This window comes from Arachis ipaensis, chromosome B04, assembly GCF_000816755.2.
Source record: "Arachis ipaensis cultivar K30076 chromosome B04, Araip1.1, whole genome shotgun sequence".
Taxonomy (NCBI): domain Eukaryota; kingdom Viridiplantae; phylum Streptophyta; class Magnoliopsida; order Fabales; family Fabaceae; genus Arachis; species Arachis ipaensis.
This window is the reverse complement of record NC_029788.2, coordinates 128,293,102-128,309,705: the sequence shown is the minus strand read 5'-3', so window position 1 is coordinate 128,309,705 and position 16,604 is coordinate 128,293,102. Positions and strand designations below refer to the sequence as shown.

The following is a 16,604-nucleotide window of genomic DNA, read 5'->3' as shown; positions in this document are numbered from 1 at the left end:
TAGAATTTAATTTCAATTAAAGTTGCTATGCACCATAATCATCCATTTGTGTTCCATGTCATCCAATTGTGTTAAAATATAAAAATGAAAGTAAAAAGAATTTGATAATGAAAACATGGATGTAAGAACTAAGAAGTACCATTTGTATAATTAAGGTAACATTTGCATTATATTGTAGAATAAAATAATTAAGCTTGTTATCTTTATTAACTTCACTATCACTTAAATACCAAATAAACAAAGATAGACCAATAAGCTATTACAACTTTAAAATTCGAAAAATTAGTAAATAAATTAATTAATTTTTTAGTAAGTTTAGGTTCGAATTAACTCACGAGAATTGTCGGGTTTAGCTCATTGGAGCTGTGGGTCAGGTAAGCACCCTCAATTCCTTTGTGAAATGTTGAATTAGTGAACTCTATGTTGATTATAGTGAATATTAAGATGTTAGATTGAAATTGGTTGTGGATTGGAAACAATTTGAGGGATTGGAAGCTAGAGATTGAATTTTGGAGGCTGGGTTCATTGGTGTGGGACTGGAGTGGTGGATCTTGTGGTGCGGTGAACACTTCAGGTGTTATGAGATTAACGGAAAATCGGCCAAGGTATAGTTTTGGTTTCTCGTATTTAATATATAATGTCTCGTGAAAACTTAGGCTAGACGACTTAGGAAAAGTTGAATTATAAGTGTTGGAATTTATTTGGTTGTTTAGTTGGCATTGCATGTTTGGTTTATTGAGAAATGATAAATTGTTGGTCTTATAGTATGAATATAGTTGATGTGGTAAGGAGGTTAATGAATGATAACTTTGATAATGATAAAGGTAATTGTTAATTGTAATATTTATGAATAGTGAATTAAGAATTGAATTGTGTAATTAGATGTGAAATGACTGAGGAAGGATGGAGACGTAATTGGTATTGAGGAATTGGTTGGAATTGTTATAAAAGTGGTTAGTGATGAACTGATTATGAACTAGTCGAGTTTGTTAAAGGAATTGTGTTGATGAATGTTATTGATGAGTATTGACTTGAAGTATATTAAATTGAGAACTTTGAATGAGTTGAGGGAGTGAGAATTGAATAGTTTAAATGGTTGAATGATTGATATTGAAGTACGATATTTGAATGAATTGAATGATTATGAAATGTTTGTACCCCCAGGTAGTAGGCAGTGGGATTGTTTACTTGCTACAGATATGAGATCAGAAAGAAGAACGATGAAAACTAAGTTAATTATGAATTTTGAATGATTATAAAAGAATTGAAATGATAATAAAAATGATCATGGATTCCTGAATGTGAAACCAGGGCAATAGCAAGAATTGTGGTTTGTTCCGCTTGTTCCAGGTCAGTATTTGTGACGCCTGGGTAGTAGCAGGAGTAGTGGATTATTCCACTTGCTCCAAGTTGAGCTTTTAAACACCCGCTTGGGTAGTAGCTGCAGTAGTAGTTATTTCACTGACTCTAGGTTAAGCGGGTAGTAGTAAGGGATTGTAGTTCAAACCCACTTGCTCTGCATGGGTGTTTCAGTCCATGGTTAACTACTAGGACATGTCGGGTTGGTTATATAACCGACAGATGATATCATCAGCCATAGGACAGGCATGCATCACATGCATTTGTGTGTTTTGATTGCTTGTACATTAATTGAGATTGTCTACGTGATTATTCTGCTTACTTGCTGTATTGTTACCTGCTGCATTTATATTCTATATGTGCTTGTTTTGCCTGTTTGTCTGTCTGTGGTTTCACCAGAGTTGGAGGATTAGAGGAAAAGGTTTTGGATAGAGTTGGTTAAGTTTAGAACCTTAGACAACCACCCATGTATATGGCTTTCGTTTTTTATTCTTTAAGTTTGATAATCAGAGTGTCAGCGTTCTAGGATTGCCTCTGCCATTCCCAGGACCTTATATATTATGTGCGTGACACCTTTACCATGCTGAGAACCCCTTGGTTCTTACCCCATACTATATTGTTGTTTTTCAGATGCAGGTCGAGAGGCACCTCGCTAGGCGTCTGGACTTTTGAAGCAGAGTGATTTTCGGGGTTTTCTTTTTTATGTATATATGTACCTAACTTTCTCTCCGAATAACTTGTTTATTTTGCTCCTCTTAGAGACTTATGGAGAGATAGGATTTTGTTTATGTAATTTTGGGTTTTGGATATGTATATATTTATGTAAATATTCTCCGACTAGTCTTGGCTTCGCAGGATGAATTAGGAGCTTGTTATTTTGTATCTTTGGCCATCTATTCCTAGTTTTTGTTATCTTATACTTGTTAGCTATAACTTTCTTGGCACGTAAGTTAACTCATTATCTGAGCGTTGCGCTCTTTATTTCGCGATTTTTATTGTACCTGTTTCTCCAAGCTCCTCGTATATTATATCCTTTCTGCTATTATATGTATATAATTTATTTTAGAGGTTGTAATTAGGGCTAGAAGTGAGCCGAGCTGAGCCGAGGTAGACCAAGCTCAAGCTCGACTCACAAAAATTGAGCTTGGCTCACGGCTCGACTCATTAACAATCGACCCTATTTCTTAAGCTCATGCTCGGCTCACCAAAAACTTACGAGCTGGCTCAAATAATAGAAACATAAATACATAATCTATTATTCTATATCAATAAATTATAATTTATATATTTTTTTTTATGTCCCACATCAAAATTATATGTAAAAAATAAATATAAAATTTTAAATAATTAAGATCATTAATATATATAATTATATATTACTATTTCATATGTATATATATAATATTAAAAGTATAGATTAAATGCATATATATATATTTATATATATATATATATATATAATCGAGTCAGCTCATGAACTAATGAGCTGAGCTTATCGAATCTCAAGCTCGTCTCATTTAATTTATGAGCTCAATTCCAAGTTCAAGTTTGACTCACTAGCTCATGAGCTTAGCTTATCGAGCTATTAACAAGTCGAGCTCGAGCTAACTCATGAGCTGGCTTGACTCACTTCCAACCCTAGTTATAATACCACACCATCTTTATTTTACATTCTAAGTGTAAAGCTCTGTGTGATAGGGTGTTACAATAACAATATTGACTGTTGAGTAATTCTATTGTTTATCATGATAAAGCCATATAAAATACCCGCTGAAGCCTGAAGGTGAATTTATTGAAAAGAAATTTTAGATGGGGTTTGATTAAAGTGTGTTTTACATTGTTTAAAGAGAATAGATGAAAAAATGGCAAATGCTAATACACTCCGAAAAGTATAATATTTTTAATTTTTAAAAACTATTTTATTAAATATAATTATTATTTATATTTATTAAAAAAAATTTTAATTTGATTTACTAAACATAGTTTTTATAAACTATTTTAAAAAAATAGGGTAAAAAACTATAATAAGCCAATGCCAGGACGAAATTACGTAAATAAGCCAAAACCAAAATCGTTTCAGTAATGAGCCAAACCACATATTTATATAATTCGAACCACAGTGGTTCGAACTGTATTCATTAATAATTCGAACCAATGCAGTTCGAATTACATAGAGGAGCTGGTTCAAGTAAATCGAACAATGTTGGTTCGATTTAGCATTGCTAGTAATTCGAACCAGGCTGGTTCGAATTATAGAGAGAGAAGGCTGCATCATATAATTCGAACCAGGCTGGTTCGAATTATAGAGAGAGAGGCTGCATCAAGTAATTTGAACCAAGCTGGTTCGAATTACACAAACCCTAATTCGAACCAGGCTGGTTCGATTTAGTGGTAGACAGAGCAGTATATATATGGTTGTAAACGTGAGTTTCTCTCATTAGAGGGTGTAAGATGGCTAGTGAGGAGAGTTTTGTTGTTTTGGTTCACCACAGAGGATCCATTAAGAGGAAAACTCGTTCCGGTGTGAAGTTCACAGATAAGGATCCTCTCTGTATTGTCGTGAACTCAACGACGAGCTATGATGACCTTGTTAGATCTGTGCTGATGAAACTTTGTCTGGAAGGTGCGAAGCGGGTTAAGAAGTTTTTCTATCGCATTCCAATCACGGTCTTGCAGGATACCGTGAAGTATGATTGTTTCACGATTGGTAGTGATGAGGACCTGCAAGTCATGTTTCTTTGTCGGAGGCAGTTTCCAGAGGTGAGGACACCAGAATTGTTGGCAAAGCTGGTTGATGTGGTATCCAGCTCAGGGGGTTCGAACCGGAATACCACCACTGTAGCCACGACAGTCGGTTCCAGTTCCAGGCCTGCCGTTGCTTCTTCGTCCGTCCCTGTGTACGAGCCAGCGGTCCAACCTGTCGCCTCCCCGTCTTTTGCTGTTGATCTCAATGACGGAGTAGGCGACGTGGTAGGATCAGTTGATATTCTGCCGAACGCTTTACAGGGCGTTCCACCGGTTGGCGTCGGAGACGGATTGTTGGGTGATGTAGAGGAGGACGACGTCGAGCTGGATATGATTGAGGATGACAGCGGCGACGAGGTTGGAGCGACTGAGCCTGCATTGGCGGTCGGTGGTTCTAGTTCTGGCACACAGTAGTATCCACCACATTTTTCCTCTTTGGACCTGGATGCCATGAGGCAGGAGGGTGTTTCAGGGCACTCTGTTGGATTCGGAGCTAGAGATGCGGAAGGGACTGCTGGTCTGACAGAGTTCCAGGTTGGTCAGCAATTTCAGGATAAAGATGAGGCCCTGTTAAGTGTGAAGACTTGCAGCATCCGGCGAGGGGTACAGTACAAGGTAGTGGAGTCTGATCATCGCCGTTATGTGGGCAAGTGTTCTGAGTTTGGGAATGGGTGCACATGGTTGATTCGACTGAGTCTGCGGCAGCGCAAGGGCATTTGGGAGGTCAAACGGTACAATGGACCTCACACTTGTCTTGCGACCTCCATCTCGAGTGACCACAGGAGCTTGGATTATCATGGGATTTCGGCGTTCATTATGCCAATGGTTAGGGCTGATGCATTCGTCAGCATCAAGGTGCTCCTAAATGTCACGGCAGCACACTTTGGGTTTAGGCCGACTTACATGAGGGTCTGGATGGCGAAGCAGAAGGCTATTGCCCTCATATACGGTGACTGGGATGAGTCATACAACGAGCTCCCCAGGTGGGTGTTGGGAGTCCAGTTGACGATGCCCGGTACTGTTGCAATCCTACGGACGAGCCCCGTTTGAGTTAGTGGACAAGTAGACGAGTCTCAAGCTTTTTTCCACAGACTTTTCTGGACGTTTCCACCGCTCATCGAGGCATTTCGCCATTGCAAGCCCCTAGTTAGCATTGACGACACCCATCTGTATGGGAAGTACGGGGGTACTTTGCTCATCGCGATTGCACAGGACGGGAACTCCAACATTCTACCTGTTGTATTCGCACTAGTAGAGGGTGAGAATGCAGAGTCTTGGTCATTCTTTCTCTCCCACCTTCGACAGCATGTGGCACCGCAGCCCGATCTTCTGGTTATATCGGACAGGCATAACGGCATCAAGGCTGCGCTTGAGGCTCCTGACAGAGGTTGGTTACCTCCATCTGCATACCGTGCATTCTGCATTCGACACGTAGCGGCTAATTTTGCCCTTACCTTCAAGGGCAAAGACGCACGAAGGATTCTAGTGAATGCGGCATATGCCAAGACCGAGGTTGAGTTTGATTACTGGTTTGATATTCTTCGGTCTGAAGACCCGGCGATGTATGAGTGGGCAAACCGGATTGATTATTCCTTGTGGACTCAGCATCGTGATGAGGGACGGAGATTCGGTCACATGACGACGAATATCTCCGAGTGTGTGAACTCAATCCTGAAGGGTGTCAGAAACCTCCCTGTATGCTCTCTGGTGAAGGCAACATATGGAAGGCTTGCGAAACTCTTTGTTCGCAAGGGGAGAGAGGCTGAGGCCCAGATGGGAACCGGACAACAATTCAGTCAGTACTTGGTGAAGTGTATTGAGGCCAACTTGAAGACGGTCAGGTGCTTCACGGTGACTTTGTATGACCGGGATAACTCCGAGTTCACCGTAGCGGAGACCACTCCGACGGGCTCTTTCTCATTGGGTAGCTACAGAGTATCGCTTGCCTCTCAGACATGTGATTGCGGGTACTTTCAGGCACTTCATTTTCCGTGTCAGCACGCACTTGCATGTTGTGCCTACTCACGAGTGACCTGTACCTCTTATGTTCACAGCGTCTATCGGATTAGTTCGGTATTCAGTGTGTATCGGATTGGATTCACACCTCCGATCCCGGAGGGTTTCTGGCCACCATACAACGGGCCCACTGTGATACCAGACCCTAACAAGAGGCGTACGAGAGAGGGTCATCCGAGGTCCACTAGGATGCGGACGAATATGGACGAGGCGGATCCGAACTGGCCAAAGAGGTGTGGCCTATGTCGCCAACCCGGACACACACGCCGGAATTGCCCACAGCTAGCTGGATCGTCTCACAGAGGGGGCCATTAGTAGCCATGTTCTTAGTCTTGGTACTTATTTTTTTAAGTTTCGCGCTTCGATGTTTTATTTAAGCACTCATGTAACTTGTTGAGCTTTGTGTGTTGTATTGGCCATGCTGTGGGTTAACTAATGAATATGTTATGTTTCGCTTTGAGTCTTTCTACAAGTCTGGTGAATGCAATTTTTAATAAGTAAATCAAAATATTACATTGTGGCGTACTACAAAAGTGAAATAAAGCTAAGATAACAACAAAAGTTAACATGGCCAGCATACATAAAACATGAATCATCTAAACAGATGCGAGCCCGTAAAGCAACGACGGGGTACCCGTGTCCTCTGACCTCTGCGGATAAGCGGCTCCTCGTCCTCGATCTCGTCCTCCTCCTCATCCGGGGCAGGCTGTGCAGGTGGCGTACAATGGATGGGTGCCACAGACGGCCCGGCAACTGAATGTGATGCAGCAGTGTAGGCGGAGGGTAGGGTACCTCCCAAACCAAAATGGTCGGCAACGGATGTCGTAGGAGGCTCGTTCAGATCGACATCTAAAGGTGCCTGCGTGCCGGAGGTCTGACCACGTCTCCGGGCCGACATGTCCTCCTGCATGATGGTGGTAATCTCCTCTAAAAACTGCTGACCCCCGAAGTCCGCATCAAGCGTATCTGAGGCAAGGAAGTCTGACCACTGTGATCCCGGAATAACCCATGGGGTACCCTCCTACTGAGGCTGGTCATCGGCGGGTACACCAACGAAGTAATCTCCCAGAGGCCCCGACCCGAGTCGAGCGTCACCAGGGTCAGCCCCGTCACCCATACCTGACCCATACCACTCACCTCCATGTCCGCCATCGTGGGTACTAACACCAGTAACTGCTACTGCCCCTGCACCATCCCCGCCCACGGGCCCATGCTGATCGTCGTCATCGTCGTCCTCGTCACAACCAGGGTGCTCCGCTGCACCACGCCCTCTCCGCATCCCTCTCTGGCCTCGTCGTCCGCCTCCAGCGGGACCCGCATCGTCATCATCGTCCATAGCATGCTCAAGCCATCTCCAGTCATGCTGGCTCCGTCGTGTCCCCACACGAGCTCTCCTCTCAACCCGCCGCCTGTCCGGCACGTCCTCAGGACGATCCATGTCAGGAACTCGCCCAGCACCCCGCTGTGAGGCCTCAACTGGAATAGGAACGGCTCTCGGATCCCTCAAGTGCATATCCGGAGACAGGAACCTCTTTCCATGCTGAGTCCACCACTCAAGGAACTCATGCGACGGTCCAGGGTCGGCAACAACATCGAACCTCAGCACGGTCTCCGCACGGTCGTCCCAATATAGATGCCACTTCTGCAAATGGTACGGAAACCATCGATCACCGCCTCTGCCGTCCTTCGACATCAGAAAGTCGATGTTCAGGGCAGGATTCGGACGGAGCTGCACCCCTCTGAACTGCGGAAGAACCCGGTCTATCTGATGCCACTCTATGACGGCAAAGTAGATCAGCGACGTCACAGACCGCCACAAAGCCATATGCCAAGGCTCCAAAGCCTCTGGATGCACAACCTGAACTATGTCGGGGCTGCTGTACGACATCCAGATAAACTGCACGGAGAACTCCCCAATGTCAGGGCAACTCATGGACCCAACTTATAAAGTGTGGTTAAATAGAAAAACTTATTAAGTAGCGTACTGACCTCCCTGTCCTGTAACCGGTCTATCCTCAGCCTCCACATCTGCACTCTAGGACCCTTCTCGCTACCGGAAGGGTTGTACCCGGACCACCTGCATCATAAACATGTGTTACAGCTACTTAAATGTGTGTTTAGGATATGTAATACATTATTAATAAACACGGAGTAATGTATATTAAATTGAAATAAAGAAGGCTTAGTATACTACCTCGAGGCCAATGGCCAGCTGAACGTCTCATACCGTGCAGGCCTAAACCGAGAAAATCGCCAGAAGATCCATGACTGAAGTAGCTGAAGTGGGCCGCTAGCTTGACAACATGTCTGTTCGCCAATCGGCACATGCACCGGTACAACCATGCCAGTGCTGCAGAACCCCAGCTGTAGGTACCCATCTCCTCCAGCCTAGCTACGTACAGAAGCCATCTGATGTGAATGCGGTTGCCGGACTTGTCCGCAAACAACTGCGTGCCCAATAACATCATGATGTACGCACGGACATATCGGCGCACAGTCTCGTGATCGGCTCCCTCAGGGCACTCACCAAAAGTCTCCTGAAACCAGCTGCAGTTCACTGCGTACTTCTGAACCTGGCTATCTAGGAGGAGGTATCACTCCAAGCAACTCCTGGAACCACTCCCAGGCTGGACGCCCACCCTGGATGTATATATGGAACTCTGATAGGCAGCCGCTCACGTAACGCCCGTCTACTGCCAAACCCAACTGGTATGCCACGTCCTGGAGTGTGATCGTGCACTCTCCGAACGGCACTCTCCGAACGGCATATGAAACGTGTGCGTTTTCGGACGCCATCGCTCGACGAATGCACTGACAAGGGCCTCGTCTAACCGGAACCATCTATCGTTCAGCCTTGCAAGATGGTATAGACCGGCCATCTGCAAGTACGGAACGTATCTATCATCCAGTCGCATGCCCTGCTGCCGCCGCATGCTCCTGATGCATCGCTGAGGCTGCGCATGAAATGCACCGCATTGTTAGAACCAGCTTAATAACCAACGACAAACATAACCAACACGATAAATCATCAACAAAACATTATACTAAATAAAACCGCATAAAATTACATGAACAAGAACCACATGCAAAACAAACCCGTAGACCGCACAACTAAACCGGTAACATAAAACAACTTAAGTAGAACCACTAACATAAAACAACTTAACCAAAACCGTTAATATAAAACAGCTAGCATAAAACAACTAACACAAACCACTTACATAAAACAACTAACAGAAACCACTTACATAAAACAACTAACATAAACCACCAACATAAGAAACCAACATAAACCACTAACTAAAAAGAGCTAACATAAAACAACTAAAACAAACCGCTAACATAAACCACTAACATAAACCACCAACATAAACCACCAACATAAACCACTAACATAAACCACCAACATAAACCACCAACATTAACCACTAACATAAACCACTAACATAAACCACCTACATAAACCACCAACTAAACCACCATCTAACCCGCATGCAAAATCACTAAGTCACATATACCGCTACAACGAAGATTTTTCTGTACTAACCTCCTCGTTGATGACCCCGGCTATATGAGCAACTCCGTCCAAGCGACATAACTGTGCCGGATCGTCCCCCATCAGCAGAGTATTCCGTTCAGGTCTTCGTCGTAGAGAATCTGGGTCGTTTTCTCTGGGATTTGGTGGGGTAGGGGAAGGGAAGAATAGTTCGAATGAGGCTGATTCGAACTCCTTATATAGCCGAATCACTAGTAATTCGAACCAGCTCGGTTCGAATTATTAAGGAGCCACGAGAAGGGTAATTCGAACCAGGTTGGTTCGAATTACATGGTTTGCTAGAATAGGCATAATTCGAACTAGCCTTGTTCGAATTATGTGGAGCTTGAGTTCGAACCACCTTGGTTCGAATTACCTTCAACTTTTTCTTCTCCTAATTCGAACCATGTTGGTTTGATTTACTAAGGAATGTAGTTTGAACTAGGCTGGTTCGAATTATATAAAAATAGGCCTTGACTCATTGCTAAAACGATTTTGCTTTTGGCTTATTTACGTAATGCGAAACTACCCTTGGCTTATTACGGTTTTTTACCCAAAAAAATAATATTAACATTTTACGAAAGTATAGTGAGAGTTAGAGAAGTCTTGACGCTTGAGCTATAGATGAGAAAATTGACATAAAATTAGTGGAGATGAATGTCAGAGTATTTGTCCAAAATGCAGGATCATTGTTGTCAACTTCAATTACAAATTTTTGGGAACATTCTTCTTAATCTTTTTTAATCATTAAAGCAGTAAAATGTGATATTTCACAATTAATTTTATAAGTGAGGCAAAAAAAATATAAAAAAAATATTAAAAAGTTAAAAATTATATTTTATTTTTTTAATTGTTAAAAAAAATTTAGAGAATTAATTTCTTAAATTTTTTCATTTATTTACTATCCTAGTTTGAAATATCCACGAAAGTGCACAAACCCATTGAAAGGGATAAGAAAGCCAATTTTTCTTGTCCAAAATATACGAAAGAATAATTTATTATGCTATATATATACTAAAATTAGTTATTAAAGTCAATTATCAATATAAAATACATGTTAAAATATAAGTACATATTAAAAATAAATTCAATCAAACATGTATTTATATATAAATATATTAATGGCTGATTTTAATTTATGAATATCATTTTTGAAGAATAATATTTATATATTTGAGAGTATGTATATAAATATAAATGGTATTTTAAAAATATTTATTATTATTTACTTGTACGCTTATCCAAACATTACTCTAGGAATATATGTTTGGTGTTGAGTGTTGAGGCTCTCATATAATAATGCAACGTACATCAAACTTGTTAAGTCAATAGTTCAAGTCATGTCATGAGTCATGAGTATAGAATACGTTGAGTGAGTGGAAGCATTTAGGCCACACATGACAAGTTATTTATATTGGATTTATATATATCTTTGGTTTGAATTAGTCTTTGTGGAATTTGCTGTCCTCATTATGTATTTTGTGAGTATAACCTACGTACGCGTTGATTATTTTGTTAATTTGAATCAGTTGTTATAAATTGGAAATATGGCCTTAGGTTGTTGAGCACACACATATGATATGATACAACAACTTAACTTGAAATATTGTGTGGTTGGAGTGATGATGATGAATGGCGTAGTTTATGCGGTGTTGATGGTGCAACTACTTGCATGGACGAGCAGTGCAGTGGAGGTGCCAAGCGTGAAGTGCATTGAGAGTGAAAGGCAAGCTCTGCTTTCTCTCAAACGTGTCTTCAATGCCACGGATGCTGATTGGCTGTCTTCATGGGGAGATGGGGAGCAGCAGAAGGAGTGTTGCAACTGGGAAGGCATCAAGTGCAGCAACCAGACAGGCCATGTTATCATGCTTGATATTCATCATCATGTCGATCCCCCTGAATTGGATGAACTGAAAGTTGGCTACATAAGCCCATCACTGGGTGAGTTACATCATTTGAAGTATTTGGACCTTAGTGGTCTCTTTACTCTCACCCCATCCATCCCTCCTTTCATTGCCTCTTTAACCTTTTTGACACATCTCAATCTCTCTCATTGTTTCTTCGATGGAAACATACCCCCTCAACTGGGAAATCTACTCTTTCTCGAGTATCTTGATCTAGGAGGGAATCATTTTTCGCAACAAATCCCTTCTCAGTTCTCAAATCTCTCCCATTTATTGTACCTTGATCTTAGTTCCAATAATTTGGTTGGAGGATTCCCTCTTCAACTCACAAATATGTCATCCTTGACATATTTGGATCTTAGTCTTAATAACTTCAATGGAACACTGCCTCCTCAGCTTGGAAATCTCTTATCCTTGGAACATCTTGATCTCAGTGACAATGCATTCACCGGAACAATGCCTCCTCAGCTTGGAAATCTCTTATCCTTGGAACATCTTGATCTAAGTGACAATGCATTCACCGGAACCATTCTTAGTCAATTCAAAAACCTTTCTCGTTTACAGTATCTTGATCTCCATCCTTCTTATTATATTTGGGACAAAACCATGTCATTAAGTTCTGATTTACAGTGGCTATCTGAACTTTCAACCATGAGGTATCTTTCACTTGCTAGGGTGAATCTAAGTGGTGCCAGCAATTGGCAACAAGTGAGTAGCCTTTCTCATCTTCAATATTTAGACTTGAATGGTTGCAATCTTGTTGATTCCGTGTCCACTGCATCACTTGCATTCCCTGCTAATTTCTCCACTTCTTTGTCTTTCGTGGATATCTCTTACAACTCTTTAAGGGATGCATCCTTCATATTTCCATGGTTAATGAATTCCAGTAGTAGTCTTGTTACTCTGAGAATGAATGATAATGGTTTAACAGGAACCATACCAGAAACATTCGGGGACAAATTGAGCTCCCTTGAGGAGTTAAATCTTGCAAATAATGAGCTCAAAGGCCAAATACCTCTATCCTTGTTTCATAGTTGTAATTTGGCATACCTTGACCTATCCAAGAACAACTTGACAGGGGAGTTCAATGAATATATTCGAGAGTATTCTCGTTGTGCTCATAAACCCTTACAAGTCTTGGATTTGGGATGGAATGCAATTACAGGGGTGGTGCCTGACATCTCACATCTTTCATCTTTGCAAGAGTTACGACTTGATAACAATAGATTAAATGGAACCATACATGAAGGTATTGGACAACTATCCATCTTAATTGAGTTAAGCCTTGCAAATAACTTATTGCATGGTTTGATATCTGAAGCTCACTTTTCAGGACTTTCCAATCTTGGCTCTTTGGATTTGTCTCATAATGCATTAGTTTTTAATGTTAGCGAGGAGTGGGTTCCCCCTTTCAGTTTAAGTGTCCTTTATTTGGCCTATTGCAAGTTGGGGCCTAACTTTCCAGCATGGCTTCATACCCAAACGATGATTGAGCATTTGGATATTTCCTATACTGGAATTTCTAGCACTGTTCCTAATTGGTTTTGGGAACCCCTTCCTCAGATGTGGAATTTGAATATTTCTCACAACAGTTTTCGAGGAAAAATTGAAGGCTCAATTCTACCAGCTATTGTTTCTAACCAACTTCTTTCAATTGATTTGAGCTTCAATTTATTTGAAGGTCCAATTCCAGCATTCCTTTCAAATGCTTCACAACTTCTTTTGTCCAATAACAGATTTTTAACTGCAAATCCTCTTTTATGTGCAAATTCTTCCAAATACACAAGATTTATGGATTTGTCAAACAACAACCTTAGAGGAGAACTTTCGGATTGTTGGAAGGGTTTTGAGTCGTTGGTCGTCCTAGATTTATCCAATAATCAGTTGTATGGAAATATGCCAAAATCTCTGGGGTCTTTAAGAAATATCCAGTCAATACACTTTGAAGGCAATAATTTTTCAGGAGAGATACCATCATCCTTGCATAATTGCACACAACTACAAGTTTTTGATGTTGCAGGTAATAAGTTGTCAGGAACAATACCAACCTGGATTGGAGATAATATTTCAAAGCTACTTGTACTTAGCTTGCATTCCAACAATTTTCATGGTAACATTCCATTAAGCATGTGCAATCTTCATGAACTCCATGTCTTGGACCTCTCTAAAAATATTCTCTCTGGCAATATACCTAAATGCATAAGTAATCTTTCTGCTATGGCCACTCCAGCAAATTCAAATGCAACCATTACCGATGACTATCATTATAATTTTACCATCGGAATTTATAATGATAGCACATCACTCATATGGAAAGGGAAAATGTCAAAATATGGAAGCACCTTGGGATTGTTGAGAAGTATTGATTTCTCCAGCAACAAGTTAACAGGGAAAATACCAAGTGAGATGATGAGTCTTATTGGCTTGGTTTCTTTAAATCTTTCAAGAAACTTGTTCAGTGGAGAAATTCCTTCAACTATTGGACAGCTGAAGTCAATAGATTTTCTTGATCTATCCAGAAATCATTTGTCAGGAACAATTCCTTCACAGCTTGCTCAGATTGACCGTCTCAGTGTTCTTGACTTGTCATACAATGATTTATCTGGAGAAATCCCACTTGGCACGCAACTTCAAACAAGGGATGCTTCTGATTATGCAGGAAATCCAAAACTTTGTGGTGCTCCCCTCAACAATACTTGTCCCATTCATGGTCACCAGATCAGTGAACATGATGCTGATGGTGATGATGATGAACAATTTGTAAGCGAGGGGTTCTACATTGCTATGGCTGTTGGATTTGTTATGGCATTTTGGGGAGTTTGCTTCTCATTGATTTTGAAGAAATCTTGGAGATATGCTTATTTCAAGTTGTTGAGTGATGTCTGTGACAAGCTCTATGTATTTACAGCGATCAAGGTGGCCAAACTGAAAAGGATCAGATCTCAAACATGAAGGTATGCACCGTTTTCATTTCTTTTAGTTTTTGTTATTGTTGATATAGTTGTTATATTCATAATATTGGTATACCAAAAAAATTAATATCTGATCTATTTAAACAAAACAAAATATAGTAGTGCTAAAATGTACTTTATTATAGTTGAAACCTTAAGTTGGACACACCAAATAAAGCATTTATTATTGATTTTTTAATGGTTAAAACATAGCTTAGTTGATTACTTCCTAGTTAAAACAGTAGCTTACTTATAATATTAGTTCCTAGCAAACATATGTTGTATTTTACCGAACATGAGTTCGTTTGATGCAAGGAAGATCTTCATAGTTATCCATTTGAAGTGGATATGTTGTTGAGAATAAGTATCACGTTTTCTAAGGATTTCCATGCGTTAAAGGTTATGTTGTAGGTGCGAATTGATGAAGTTTGGGCAGGATGCTTTTTCTTATCACTGTTTATATTTGGGTGTGAAGCTTGGTTTTATATATTTATTGATGCGTGACTTAGTTTTGGTTTAAGAGTGCATATTTTAGTGTGTTTTTGTATGAGTCGATTTCATTTAATTTCTCTAGTGCTACCCTATTTTCTGTTGATATACTTACTATACTCAAGAGAATGTTTACTGTTTTCACTTTTTATACATGCAGACTCTTTTATTATACATTTAGGCTTTATATATATACAATTGTAATTATGTCTACTTGTTTTTTTGTAATAAAATATGTATATGGGATATGGCTTGCATTTATGTTGCTTAAATGTATAGTTGTGCTCTTTTACACTTATATGTATTTTGAATATTATCTAACATGTAATGTTGTCATATCTTTCAGGCAAAAGAGTAGCTTTGTTTGTGATAGCCAGAATCTTCATGCATGTGTATCCATTTGGAAGAAGAGGAGATGCAGTTAATATAATAAGTGTTATGTTTGCATATTCTTATTCTAGCCCTTTTTTTAGGTTTTCTGCTGTAGCTACAGCCTGCAGGGTGGAAGTGTGATTCACCTATATATATTGCATAGTGTTTGTTTTGTTATGTTGGTGTGATTGTGAAACTTGGCCTTGTTTTATTGCTGTAATTTATTTTCAGGGACGATATAAAGTATTAGTTATTGTGGACTTGTGGTAGTTCTGTTTTTGTTCAGTTCATGCTTACCATTTTCGTATAAAATTAATATTTTCTTCTTTCAAAGAAAAAGAAAGTAGAAAAGCTTTCAAAAAGCATTGGTTTCCTCTAACATTTCAAGAAACACAATGAGAGGAGATAAATTTTAACAATAGGACAATTGAAGTTGATAAATTTTCTTGATTTATTTGAAAAACTCTTTTTTTTGGAAGGAATATTCACAACTTCTCATCATTTTTATGTTTAATTTTGCAATCCCGCTACGTTACCAACAATATTTCTGTCAACTTCTACTAATTCTTATTTATAATGGTATTTAATGAAAGTATCTTTATGGATGTGTCTAATAAAAATGTTTTTTTTACGGACAGCTTCCTATGTTCCTAAAACAGATCCAGGGGTGCCATCATTCAGCCTTGGATTGACTGATTCAAGCCAGGAGGGGCGTCAACGCAGGAGACAGAAAGGCAAAAATCTCCAGAAGCTGCGAATTTGATAGAACAATTGGACAGTTTGGTCCAAAGAATAGCAAGCAGCGCGACGAAGGGAAAAAACACAAGCCCACAAATTCAGAGGGAGACTGGGGGAGAAAGTTCTGCAAAGTTTGAAACTCCTCGGGGATTATATCAGATTACGGATGATATGAAACAAAAGTGCTACATCTGGGGGACAAGACTGAAGGAAGATGCAGATGGCAATACTAACGAGTATGAGGAAATGTGCACTCTGATTGGCCAAGGAAAATACATTTTGATGAGAATGCACCTTGCTTCCCTCCAGGCAAAAAGTGATATAGAATCTCAGGTAATATTATAATAAGATTAATGTTTTTACACCAACGTCAATTACAATGCTTATTAATGTAAAATTGATTTCGGCATATATTTCTAGATTGTATCTGCCATCTGCCTCATCCTCAACAACAAAAATGAAAAGAGATTTCAAGAACAAATATACTGTCTCTCC

The 16,604-nt window shown here is 40.2% G+C and overlaps 2 protein-coding genes across 2 annotated transcripts in view; one reads left to right on the top strand and one right to left on the bottom strand.

Moving 5' to 3' along the window:
• LOC110270804 (serine/threonine-protein phosphatase 7 long form homolog) lies at window positions 6,863-8,478 on the bottom strand. Its single transcript, XM_021120239.1, has 3 exons — window positions 8,315-8,478; window positions 8,110-8,197; window positions 6,863-7,978 (listed from the first exon to the last, which is right to left on the bottom strand). The coding sequence occupies exons 1-3, from the start codon at window positions 8,461-8,463 to the stop codon at window positions 7,142-7,144; spliced, it is 1,074 nt and encodes a 357-aa protein (XP_020975898.1). The 5' UTR covers window positions 8,464-8,478; the 3' UTR covers window positions 6,863-7,141.
• LOC107635371 (LRR receptor-like serine/threonine-protein kinase GSO1) overlaps window positions 11,201-16,604 on the top strand; it is a 7,830-nt gene continuing 2,426 nt past the window's right edge. Inside the window, exons 1-2 of the mRNA XM_016338840.2 lie at window positions 11,201-14,513; window positions 15,346-15,992. Of these exons, the coding sequence (XP_016194326.2) occupies window positions 11,236-14,511 (3,276 nt within the window). The 5' untranslated portion in view covers window positions 11,201-11,235 and the 3' untranslated portion in view covers window positions 14,512-14,513; window positions 15,346-15,992. The remainder of the gene's footprint in view (window positions 14,514-15,345; window positions 15,993-16,604) is intronic.

What these genes read in the sequence shown, in the direction of transcription:
- LOC110270804 (XM_021120239.1), bottom strand. Translation starts at nt 8,463, where the DNA reads ATGGTTGTACCGGTGCATGTGCCGATTGGCGAACAGACATGTTGTCAA. An exon ending in AGCTGGCCATTGGCCTCGAG is followed by an intron (nt 8,198 to 8,314) that starts GTAGTATACTAA and finishes TTTATGATGCAG; the next exon opens with GTGGTCCGGGTACAACCCTT. An exon ending in ACCGGTTACAGGACAGGGAG is followed by an intron (nt 7,979 to 8,109) that starts GTCAGTACGCTA and finishes GACATAGTTCAG; the next exon opens with GTTGTGCATCCAGAGGCTTT.